Source organism: Ceratotherium simum, chromosome 7 (assembly GCF_057802395.1).
Source record: "Ceratotherium simum simum isolate JZ-2026a chromosome 7, ASM5780239v1, whole genome shotgun sequence".
Taxonomy (NCBI): Eukaryota; Metazoa; Chordata; class Mammalia; order Perissodactyla; family Rhinocerotidae; genus Ceratotherium; species Ceratotherium simum.
This window is the reverse complement of record NC_141906.1, coordinates 12,831,774-12,844,104: the sequence shown is the minus strand read 5'-3', so window position 1 is coordinate 12,844,104 and position 12,331 is coordinate 12,831,774. Positions and strand designations below refer to the sequence as shown.

General features: G+C 54.9%; 1 protein-coding gene across 1 annotated transcript in view; it reads left to right on the top strand.

The window, feature by feature from the left end:
- OTOG (otogelin) overlaps window positions 1-8,802 on the top strand; it is a 94,083-nt gene extending 85,281 nt beyond the window's left edge. The window contains exons 49-56 of the mRNA XM_014786825.2: window positions 398-438; window positions 1,949-2,024; window positions 2,152-2,330; window positions 3,111-3,215; window positions 3,411-3,530; window positions 4,740-4,785; window positions 7,046-7,125; window positions 7,265-8,802. Of these exons, the coding sequence (XP_014642311.2) occupies window positions 398-438; window positions 1,949-2,024; window positions 2,152-2,330; window positions 3,111-3,215; window positions 3,411-3,530; window positions 4,740-4,785; window positions 7,046-7,125; window positions 7,265-7,465 (848 nt within the window). The 3' untranslated portion in view covers window positions 7,466-8,802. The remainder of the gene's footprint in view (window positions 1-397; window positions 439-1,948; window positions 2,025-2,151; window positions 2,331-3,110; window positions 3,216-3,410; window positions 3,531-4,739; window positions 4,786-7,045; window positions 7,126-7,264) is intronic.
- Window positions 8,803-12,331: the final 3,529 nt, after the last annotated feature.

Genomic DNA, 12,331 nt, shown 5'->3' with positions numbered 1-12,331 from the left:
AAGGCTCAGAGTAGTAAAGCTGAGCTTGCTAGAACATATATTTGAGAAATGCAGATGGTCAGAATTCCCTCACTCCTTTGCCATGTTCCTTCCTGGACAGGCCCCACATCTGTTCTAGTATGGGCTCCAGAGCCCAGAGAGGGAGGAAGTCCAGATGATTAAAGGGAACATGTGATTGGTCCATCTGCCAGTTTATCCTCACCCCACACCCAGAGTGGAGCTTGGTGTTAGGACCCATCACCGCCCCACCTGACCAACCAGGGGAGCTGCAGTCCCCATGCAAAATGGAGGGAGGCTGGAGGAGGGGCTGTTCCTGCAGTGAGGGGTCTGGGAGGCCCAGGGGGACTTCCGCCTGGACAGCTCTGGTGAAGTGTGTCCTGGCCCCCCTGTTTTTCAGAGTGTGACTGCGACACAATCCTGGTGCCTCGGTGCCACCTGGTATGGAGACCATGCCCCTTCCCACCGTCCCTGGTTTGCCTCCCACTTTCCTCTCCTCTCTATCCACCCCTTCCCCTGGAGACCCTATCCTTTTAATCTATGCAAAGAGCCTTCAATTGCAAGTCAGCATTCTTGTCCCAAGGTCTGCTCTCTGGGCACAGTGGGCATGATCATGCCTCATAGTTGTGGTGAGGATTAAGTCTACGATGATGATGAAGATGCTGGTGATGACGATGATGGTGGTGGTGATGGTGGGGATGGTGAAGATGATGATGATGGTGATCCTGTGATGATGATGGTGATCATGTAATGATGATGATGATGATGGTGGAGATGGTGGGGATGATGATGATGGTGATCATGTAATGATGATAGTGGTGATGGTGGGGATGGTGAGGATGATGTTGATGGTGATCCTGTAATGATGATGGTGATGATGGTGGTGATGGTGAGGATGATGATGGTGGTGATCGTGTAATGATGATGGTGATGATGGTGGTGATGGTGAGGATGATGATGGTGGTGATCGTGTAATGATGATGGTAGTGATGGTGGGGATGGTGAGGATGATGATGGTGGTGATCATGTAATGATGATGGTTGGGATGGTGAGGATGATGATGGTGGTGATCCTGTAATGATGATGGTAGTGATGGTGGGGATGGTGAGGATGATGATGATGGTGATCCTGTAATGATGATGGTGGTGATGGTGGGGATGGTGAGGATGATGATGATGGTGGTTCTGTAATGATGATGGAGATGGTGAAGATGATGATGATGGTGATGATGATACTCATGACAGTAGCTAATGTTTATTGAGAGCTAACTACATGCCAGGAACTTTCCTATGCCTTTATGTATATTATCCTATTAATTCTCATGACAACTCAATGAGGTTAATTCTGTAATCATCTCAATTACACAAACAAGGAAACTAAAGTTAAGGTCATGTAGCTAGTAAATCACAGAGCCAGGATTGGAGCCCAGGAAATCTGACCCCAGAGACCATGCCCTTAATCACCAGGCTGCACAGCCACTGGGGGAAGTGAAATACTTTAAGAAATGTAAAGTTACGTTTAAAGTTACATTTTTTACATAATTTTCTGGATTATATGTATTCCCCCCACCCCAGCACACATTTCCTCTCATTTTGTCCCCCATCCCATCCTCTTCTCCCTTCAACTGGTGAAGGAGGAAGGGAAATAGTACAAGCTGTGCAACGGTCCCTTGTTGATGTGGCCAGTGGGTGCTCAGGATGACAGGAGAGGCCTGAGGCCCCGGGAGAGGACACTGGGAGTGCTCCTCAGAGGGAGGCTCAGGAGCCACACGGCATTGCTCTCTCAGCAGGAGGGTGACTGAGCTAACAGGGTCCCAGGGGCCCCCAGGCCTGCCAGCCCCTCCCTGCACGCTACAAGAAGGCGACTGACAGAGGGGCCCAGGTAGCAGACTGCTCCCGGGGTGGGTTGGGCGTCTGCACCCCGGGGTGCTGACCACCTCTGCCCCACCCAGTGGGAGAAGTCCCAGCTGGATGAGGAGTTCATGCACAGCATGGAGAACGTGTGTGGCTGCGCCAAATACGAGTGCGGTGAGTGGGGAAGGGAAGGCCGTGGGGTAGCGGGGGGGGGGGGCGTGAGCCACGGGGGGCCAGCCAGGCTGGGGCGGTGTGGGGGCCGGGCTCTCGGTGACTGTTGCTGCCCTGCACGCCCATCCAGTGAATGCCCCCGTGTGTCTGAGCCGAGAGCTGGGGGTGATGCAGCCAGGCCAGACGGTGGTGGAGCTCTCGGCAGATGGCGTGTGCCACACCTCCCGCTGCACCGACATGCTCGACCCTCTTACCGGCTTCTACCAGATCAACGCCACCTCCATGCTGTGTGACGTCCACTGCGAGGCGGTAGGGACAGTGCGGTAGGGACAGTGCAGTGGGGGCGGGCTGGTCAGGAGGGCTGGCCTGGGAGACCCAGGTGCTCCAGGAGTCAGAGGGCCCTTGGAGCTTGCCCCAAGCTCTCTAGACAAGTGTGAAGCGTGGGCATCAGGGCGGACCACAGAGAACTCTGTGGAAAGTGCTGAGAATGGGGCTGGGTTGGGAGAGGGAATAGCAGAGTGGAGGCCTGGCGAGAGTGGGGACTGACAGAGAGACACACGTTCACTTGTGCCTGGCATCTTCCCTGTGCTTTTGGTTTGTGTGTTTGTGTTACTACCCTTTGTCGAGCACTTATACATGCCTGGTACCCAGGACAGTGACTGGCTCCTAGTAAGGGCTAAATACATGTTAGTTGAATAAAAGTGGTTATAATTATTCCCATTTTTCACATGAGAGAACTGAAGTTTAGGGAGGTCCAGTCATTTGTCAAAAGTCCCACAGGAACTGGGACTCAAATTGAGGTTTACCTGGAATGAGAACTGGTACCCTTAATTACGAGCAGTGCTGTCTCCGAAAAGGGTGGAAATGCTTTGTCCGCTGGGGCTGGGCCTGGGAACCGTAGCAGAGGAGGCTCAGGGCAGATGTAAGGACGACCTTTCTGCCCGAGACAGGAGGCTGGGAGTCCCCTTCCTGCACATCTGCAGGGGCCCCTCTTGGCGCTCTGGGCTCTGAGACAAGCAGACAGCGGGAGAGGCGGGGGCAGGGAGGTGAGCACTGCTGAGGCCCCTCTCGCCCTGCCTCGCCCTGCAGAACCAAGAGTACGAGCACCCGCGGGACCTGGCGGCCTGCTGCGGCTCCTGCAGGAATGTGTCCTGCCTCTTCACTTTCCCCAACGGCACCACCTCCCTGTTCTTGGTATGCAGCCCCTTAACTGCCCACCCGGGAAGGGTCCCAGTAGGGGACACCTAGGACCAGGGCCCAGGGTCACAGACAGAGTCCTGGGCAGTGCCAGGTCCTGGGCCGCACCTCTCTTCAGAGCTGTGCCCTGTCAGTTCACTCAGGCCATCCATCTGGCCACAAGTCCCCACTGCCCACCTCTGTGCCCTCCAGCCCGGAGTGTCGTGGGTCTCGGACTGCACCCGCCACCACTGCAGCAGCACTCCCCTAGGGGCTGTGCTGGTCCGCTCACCCATCAGCTGCCCACCGCTCAACGAGACTGAGTGTGCCAAGGTCAGTGCCAGCCCCCTTCCCTCAGCATGACCTGAGGTCTTACCCATGGCGGGGTACGGTGAGGGGGGGAGGTCCTATGTGCAGGGATGTGTGTGGGGGGGTCCCTGGAGCCCACACCTGCTCTGCCACCCCAGCTCCACCTCTCTTCATGCATTTTGCTCTGACCACATCACACCCACATCCTCACACATCACACAGCCACACGCAGGTGCACGCACACATCCACTGTCGCGTGTTCTAGGCACACTCACTCACACACCAACACAGGCAGTCGGCTACTCGCGCACACCACATATCCCACAGGGCCCTTAACACCTCAGCACGCCAGTGCGCACACCACGCACCACCACATACCAAGGCACTCTTGCACACATGCACCACACAGACGCACAGTTCAGTCCTGTGGCGGGAACAGCACTGGTGGGGACAGCTGTCACTGTGGGCACAACTCAAGGGAAAGGATTTCCTGGAGGATTTGGAGTTGTTGTTGAATTGTTAAAGCTCCTGAGATTAATATTGGACATTTAAAGATTTCTTATCGTACCTAGAAAACATGCACACAGACGCCCATACACACACCTACATGCAAAATCATACATGTACACACACGTGTATATGCTCAATCAACCATACACATATACTGACACACACACACACACACACAGATTTACAATGAACTGTCACATGCGTTGTTTTATCCATGTCACAATAGAGGAGGAGGGCTAGCAGGGATCATTGCCCCCATTTTAGAGATGGGAAAACTAAGCCCAGAGGAAAGGAGCAGCTTATCTAGGCTGAGATAGGGCCCAGGCCGCTGACCAAGTGGGTCAGCCCCTGTACCCCTGCCCTCCCTGACTCTCTGTGTGGGGAGCACTAACAGGGGCGGTGGGGGTGGGGCATGAGGGGAGTTGCCACTGGAAAGATGGGGCCCCACACCATGGTAACCCAGGCTCCAGCCACACTGGGGGCTGCGGGCAGCCTTAGTGCCAGTGTCCCAATCAGTGAGGTTAGCTCCTGGGTCTCTCCCATGGCCAGCCCGGGGGCCCCTTCTCCCTCTGGCCGGGGCCTGATGGCCAGCAGGGCCTGGAGCTCCCGCCCTGGGGCATCACAGGAGGAAGAGTCAAGACTCTTGGACTCTTTGCCTCTTGCTGGGATCGTGGCTCCTGGCTGGGGCGGGGTCTCCACCCACCTCCCCTGTTCTCCCTCTAGGTCGGGGGCTCGGTGGTACCTTCCTTGGAAGGATGCTGCAGGACATGTGAGTGAGCATGGTGTGGGCACAGGGGTGAGGGGCTCTGGTGGGAGGACAGGGTGTCGTGGCCGGGCTGAGAGGGCCAGGTTCCTGGACTGGCACCTCTGGTAGTGGCCCTTCAGGGGTGAGTAGATGAAGGAATAACACCCCCCGCCCCCAGTGCTTATGTCCCTGTCCCAACACGAGGCCTCTGCTTCTTGTTGGAGGCAGGGGACCCTGGGTCCAGGAGGTCAGTGACTCAGCAGCCACTCTGCCTCCTCCCGCCCCTGCCGAGACCCCCAGCCCAGATGCCCCTCACGTGAATTCTCCCTGTGGTCAGGAACCCTGTCTTGGAGGTGCCTCCTGGGTGGGATTCAGGCCCATGGGGTCCCTGACCGAGCCTGAGGGAGAGCTCTGTGCATCTGTCCTCACACGAGGCCCCTGGAATCTGCAGCCCCCAACCACATACGCATGCACATCCCAATAGCCTTAGGACGTTTGCCCACATGCCTCCCCTCCCCCAGGGCCCTCAGACCCTTCCTGGGAGGGCGGTAGGATTTGGGACCCTTTTATGTCCCATCACATGCTCCAAGGAAGCTGGGCTCAGTGCCTCTTTGGCTGATCTCTGACCCACAGCTCGTGTCTCCTGAATGTCCTGTGTACTCCCCTATGACCTGCGACCCATGTCCCTCTCCCCAGGTTCCCTGGGGACCCTGTTTCCTGTGGTCCCCATTAGCCCCGCCTCTCCTCCTCGGGTTAGTGTCCACTGCTGCCCAGGTACTCCTCTCGGAAGCCCACGGGGCCGAGGCAGGCAGCGCATGGCTATTTCCAACAATGTCCCTTCTGCTCGGTGGCCCTGCGCTATGGGGGCAGGGGAGGGGAGGGTGCTACCCCCGCTGCCTCTGGCGAAGGCCATCCGGCCGACAGTGAATGTGGGTGGTGAGCCGCGTCCCCCGGGGCTTGCATGGGAATGCTTCAGCCATGCCCGCTCACCTCGCGCCCACCAACGCCCAGTGCCGCCACTGCTTTGCTCCCGCTGGTCACTCCGCCAGTCTCAGTCCAGGACCCGGAGGGCCATGGCCAAGACAACCCTCGGTTCTCCTGCCTCCTGGGAGCGGAGAGGGAGGACAAAGTGAACTTAGTTCTGGCCAGGAGTCCTCCAGCCCATGTGGCAGGAAATCCACTGTGGTGAGGCCCAGAGGCCAAAAGAAAGGATTCCACCCCATTTCCGGCGGGCACCCTGGGCTCACAGAGCGAGTGCATGCATCAGATATTTATGGAGCACCGACATGCCAGGCCCTGTTCTAGGCACAGTGGACACATAAACGAGGCCACGTGGAGCTGACATTGCAGTGGGAGACACAGTAAAACATGTACTAGGATGGATGCATCTGGTTTTATGGAGACTGAAACTTGGGGGGGCCTCATTAAGAAAAAGAAGACAAACTTACAAATCCATATTGAGGTGTGAAAGTGATGATTTATTTAGAATGAGAACAGAACTCACGAGAAATTGTGGAAAGAGCCCATGCAAAAGAAAGCCCTCAAGCTTATGTTTCACCAGCATGATCATAAGTGTGCCTCTGACTGGTGACCATGCCCTGGAGAGAAACAAGGCAAAGGAGGGGTCAGGGAGGGAGGACTGGGTGGAGGGAGGATGTTGTGATTTCAAGAAGGAGATCAGGAAAGGCCTCGGTGAAGAGATATTTGAGCAGGTGCGGGCGTGGACGAGCACAGGATTGTTGTTTGTGGGAGGCGTGGTCCAGGCTGAGGAAACTGCAGGCTCGTCAGTTTCCATCCCTGTAACAGTTGTGCGAGGTGGGCGCCTCCCAGCCCTGTTTGATAGATAAGGAAACGGAAGGAACCTGCTGTGTGCAAGCATCGTGCCAGGGACTGGGGTTTCCATTCATTCCCGAAATTGCAGAATCTGAACGCTAGAACCCCTCTCAGAGTAGGAAAGCTAAAGCTCAGAGAGGGGAGGACACGTCCAGGTTCTGGGGCTGGGGTGGGAGGCAGCCTGCCTTGTCCAAATCCTCCTCTTCCCTGGCCCAGAGCCCCCGAGGCCAACCAGGCCTCCTCCTCTGTCTCCCCTGCCTTCCCAGCCTCCTCTTCCTCCTCCTTCAGGGTGCTGAGTCGCAGGCTTTCCCCCTGACGGGGAGGGGCTCTAGTGCAGGGGCGCTAACGCTGGTAGAGGGTTCTCCAGCAGGCACTCACTGCCCCAGTCGGGCCTGTCCTGCTCCCGGAGTGCCTCTCAGCTGCAGCTGCCTCACCCGCTCTGTCCCCCCAGGTAAAGAGGATGGGCGCTCCTGCAAGAAGGTGACCATCCGCATGACCATCCGCAAGAATGAATGCAGGAGCAACACCCCCGTGCGTGGCACCCACGTTGCGGGGGGGGCGGGGGGGCAGCACCCACACAGCAGGGTCGAGGGGGCAGCCAAGGATGAGGAAAGAGGGGACTTTGGGGGTGGGAGCTATACAGCTGCCTCACGGGCCTGCCCGTCTCCAGGTGAACCTGGTGTCCTGCGATGGGAGGTGCCCGTCCGCCAGCATCTACAACTACAACATCAACGCGTACGCTCGCTTCTGCAAGTGCTGCCGTGAGGTGGGCCTGCAGCGGCGCTCCGTGCAGCTCTTCTGTGCCACCAATGCCACCTGGGTGCCCTACACGGTGCAGGAGCCCACCGACTGTGCCTGCCAGTGGTCCTGAGGCCTGGCGGCTGGGGCTGGCTGGACCACCTCTTTCTGTGTCCAGCAGACTCAGTAGGGGGTGGGGGAGGCACTAAAGGTGTGGAGAGCTGTCCGTGCTGAGCAGGGAACGGCAGGCAGAGGCACAGAGAGTGACCAGAACAGGCCGCACCTGCCCATCCTGGCTCCCTCTCTGGGCTCCCCCTCCTCCACACATGGGAAAGTACCACAGCTGAGGGCTTGGGGAGCTCAACTCCATCCCTGGCTCAAGGTCCCGAATGGTCCCTAGATGAGGGGCAGCGGCCCCTGCACATCTGTGACTCTGGCTGCCGTGCTTTGGGGGAGGGGGTGAGAGCTTTCCTGAGAAGCCGGGACCAGAGCTGGGCCCAAGTGCAGGGCCAGGATGTGGTGGCCCATTCTCTTTCTTGGCTCCTTTGACCACGGGAGAGCCACAGACACAGTAAAAGGAAAGGGGGCTTTAATTGCAACACGCAGGCCTGCGTATAGCCACCCAGGAGAACTTCCCAGAAGCAAAGAGGGTAGGTTTCCAGGCCCAGATCCTCTCACCGATGTCTGTGAGGTCAGGCCCAGAGACTAGGGAATGGGCTTGGTGACCCTCAAGTCCCCTGTAGCCACAAGAGGGATGCCCTGGTATTCTGTTACTGACGTTGTCATTCAGGAAGGGATTTAGAAGAGCAGGCTCATGGCTGCTCCATACCTACCCCCACCCCCACTCCCCTTCCTGCTGGGTAGGCTGGCTCTTGTGAGGCGGTGGTGGGAAGGAATGACTTTCTCAGCGAGGGTCTAGCACAATTCATCTCAGTGTTGGTGGACAGCCCACCCCTAGGTTGTTTAATGGTACCTTCAGCCTGCAGGGGCAGTTCCTGGCTTTGTGATGTGCCTTTTCTCCAAGGAGACAGCAGCGTTGGTCTCTGGAGGGGCCTGAGTGTAAGTTTCGTGGCTCAGCCAATCCCTGGCTCTCTGCTTCATGGGACTGTTTAGCAGGAGAGCATCTGTCACTGGAAAATGCAGGCCCTGTGCGTGTGCATTGTGTCTCTGCGCACTTGTCAGAGCCTGTCTCTGAACCAGAGTGTCCTTCCTGAAGCCAAGGCTAGGGCTCCCTCCACACCCTACTCTGCAGCACACCTCCTCCTCCCACCACCATGCCACTTTGTGCTGTTGGGTCCAAAGGGCATGAACATGAGGTTGTTCAGGCCCCAGCACTGCCCTACACCCTACATGTCTGGAGATGTGTGGCTGCCCTAGTGCCCCTAGGGTTGGGATTCGGGGCCTGTGCCAGGATGGTCCCCAGCTGTTCCTGCAGCCTCTTTGTTCCTATATCTGTATTCTGTTTGTATATCCAATAAACCACGGGAAGACATCAGGCCTCTGAGCATCTCTGAGGGTATCAGCTTTGCTTTGAATCTGAAGTAATTTCAGCTGTGAAGGGAAGACCCTGTTTGATGGCCCTGGGGGTCACCCCACCTTCTCCTGCCCCACCTGTGCCCAGCACTGTGTCCCACTCAGAGCAGGCCCTCAGTGGGTGTCTGCTGGTTGGAACTGAACTTATAGGAGACCAGCTTCTAGGGGAAGGGGTGGGAAGAAGGAAGAGGACATTGGGACGTGGGGGGCTGGCACCCAGGTGAGGGTCCTGAGGAGTGGTCCCAGCTCTGTGGGGCCAGGGTCAGATAGATGCCTCTCACACAGGATGTGGATGGGACAGGTCTTGGGTGTAGGTTTCATGTTGGCCTCTCAATGTTTCTGTGTTTATTTCTCTGTGGTTCTCTCATAGAGCTCAGTAAGTTTTTGCAGTCACTGTTGACTGTTCTAGGTTTAGGGAGAGTCCAGGGATTGGGTTCTTAGTGACCTTTTAGCTTTAAAGGACCATCAGCCCATCTAAGGGACAAGTGGGAGAATGCTTTCCTGGGTTGTCCCATGTGGGAAGGAGTAGGAGAGGAGAGGTCTGAGGAAGCACCCACCAATAAGAGGGGGAAAGTCCTAGGGCCTGAGTCAGTGCTTAGGGTGCAAGAGCTTCACCCTGCCTGGAAGGGTGGAGCATCCCCTTTGAAGCTAACACTTGGAATGCTTGGTTTTTGCTTCACAAGTAAGTGTCTCCTCTCATCGTATATCTGAATGCTAACATGAACCCTGAGACTTTTCCTAATGAAAAGAGAGCTTTATAGCCTCTTAAGAAGCACACTTCTAAATAAGCAATGGATCAAAGAAGAAATCAGAGTGGAAATTAGACAATATTTTGATTTGCATAATTATAAAATTATGACACATTAAACTTGTGAGATGCAGCTAAAGCAATACTTAGAGGGACATTTATAGCCTTAAATTCATACTTCTTAATTTGCCATCATTTTAGCCAGAGATATAGTGGGACAGGGCTTCCACACCTCTCCATCACTGATAATGATCAAAGGCTTGTAATCAGTCATTTTCTCAGCACAACACACTCCCTAAGTCACATATCAGTAGCTTTCAGAGAGAGTTTCAAACTCTGAGCTCAACAGAACATGACTTTAAACACACCTTTTAAGAGAACTGATTTAAAATATTGATTCTATTATACAACAATATGTTTAGATTAAGACATAGGTGGTTCTTTAGTCATTGCTGGAATCCCAGTGTTCCTGGCTGTTCATCCCTCACCTCACGACTGTGCCCATCTTTTACATTCATGTACATGCTGGCAGCTTTTGAACAGGGCCATCCTAGTTAGCTGTTGTGTAAACAGGCAGAGAGCACCAGGTCAAGCCAGCCAGCCTTGCCTAGATGTCTTTCTGCAGCTTCAGTTTGGAAGGGTGGTCTCAGGCTTTCGGATGCCCATTCTTCATATCCTATCTGTCACTGGTGGCCCAGCTTTGCTGACTTGGCCCTCCTTGGCTCCAGTTGGCAGCAGTGCCCAGGCCACCTGCCCCACCCCTACCATGTACTCACAGGTGGCCATAGCTTCTGATGATCACACTTCATCACTGGAGTTGCAGTGTTCCTGGCTTTTCATTTCCCACCTCACCTTCACTCCCACCCAGGCACCCGCTCCTGCCTGTTCCTCCTGGAAGCCAACCTCCCACCCCAACCTTTTGGCCAAAACTTGCAGTCCTGTTCCTCCAGCTGCCTCCTAGGAAACCAACTCTTTTTGGCTTAGACGCTTTAGTGAAAGATTAACAAGAAGCGCATCAGCAACCAGCATCATGGTTGGTGCATGATACCCTGCTCTGCACTGCGGGGAAGACACAGAAACCTTAGTCAATGTTGCCCAATTGCCCTCAAAAAGCCGGTACTAGGAGTGCTGATGTGAGTGTTCATTGATACAATTTGGAAATGTTGATTTACATTAAAAATACTTATACCCTTTGACTAAGCCGTCCTATTTCTAGGCAGCTATGGGAGGCTGAACAATGGCCCTGCAAATATGCCCACATGTTAGTATCAGGAACCTCTGAATACATTACCTTACATGGTAAAAGGGACTTTGCAGATGTGATTAAGGATTTTTTTTTTTTTATAGAGATTTTTTTTTTTTTAAAGATTTTATTTATTCAGCTTTTTCCCCCCAAAGCCCCAGTAGATAGTTGTATGTCATAGGTTCACATCCTTCTAGTTGCTGTACGCGGGACTCGGCCTCGCGTTGGACGGAGAAGTGGTGCCTCCGGGCGCTCCCGGGATCCGAACCCGGGCCGCCAGCATCAGAGCGCACGCACTTAACCGCTAAGCCACAGAGCCGGCCCTGATTAAGGATCTTGAGGTGGGGAAATGAGCCTGGATCATCCAGGTGGGCCCAATGTAATCACAAGGGTCCTTTTAGAGGAAGGCAGGAGGATCAGAGTCAGAGAGACATGTGGTGACAGAAGCTGAGGTTAGAGCGATGTACTCCGAAGTTGGAGGAAGAGGCCACTGGCCAAGGAATACAGGCAGCCTCTAGAAGCCGGAAAAGGCAAGGATTGGATGCTTCCCTAGAGCCTCCAGAAGGAACACAGGCCTGCTAACACCTTGATTTCAACCCAGCGAAACTGATTTAAGAATTCTGACCTCCAGAACTGTAAGGGAATAAATTTGTGTTGTTTTAAGCCACTAAGTTTGTGTTAATTTGTTACAGCAGCAGGAGGAAACTAATACGGCATCTAAAGAAAAAATTCCTACAAAGAGGCGTGTGCCAGGATGTTTGCTGCAGCACTGTCTTCAGTTTAAAAAAAATTGGGAACAACTTTCAATGCCTCTCAATAGGGAATGATTAGATAGCCTGGCACAGCCCCACCACACAACATTACACAGCCCTTTTGTACGCTGACGTGGCAGGCTCTCCAGGATATGTCCAATGAAGAAAGGAAACTGTAGGTCATCTCCCACAGAGTGAGCCACCTCCTTTAGGCACCTATGCAGGGACACACATGCACACACACCCCTATATGCTTCTCATTCCCTTGAAGGGTTTTTGGACTGAGGAGGGCGCTTCCTGGCTGCTTGGGCCAGCTGGTTCAATGGCAGCGCTAGTCCTGGAACATCCTGTTTGGTTCTTAGGGTCCCAAGGGCTGTTGCTGTGTACGGGAGGATGAAGTGATCGCCCCAGAACAGACTCAGGTTCAAGGGGTATCTGGAGCATCTCCCTGTCCCTGTTTCCTCCCCACTCTCTGCACCTGAAAACGCTTGCGAGAACCCCAGGGGCCGCACCCCAGGCAGGTAAACAAGCAGAAGTCCAGGACCCAGCCACTCCTAGAGCTGGTAGTCGAGCTGGGCGCCTGCCCAGCCTGCAGCCTCCTGTGACGTATTTGCAAACACGAGGGGTTTTGAGCCCCAGAACCATCCCATTTTCCGTGCTTCAGGCTCAGGTTCCCACCCCGATTTTCTAGGCTTAATCCTCTTCCTGTGGAAATCAATAAGG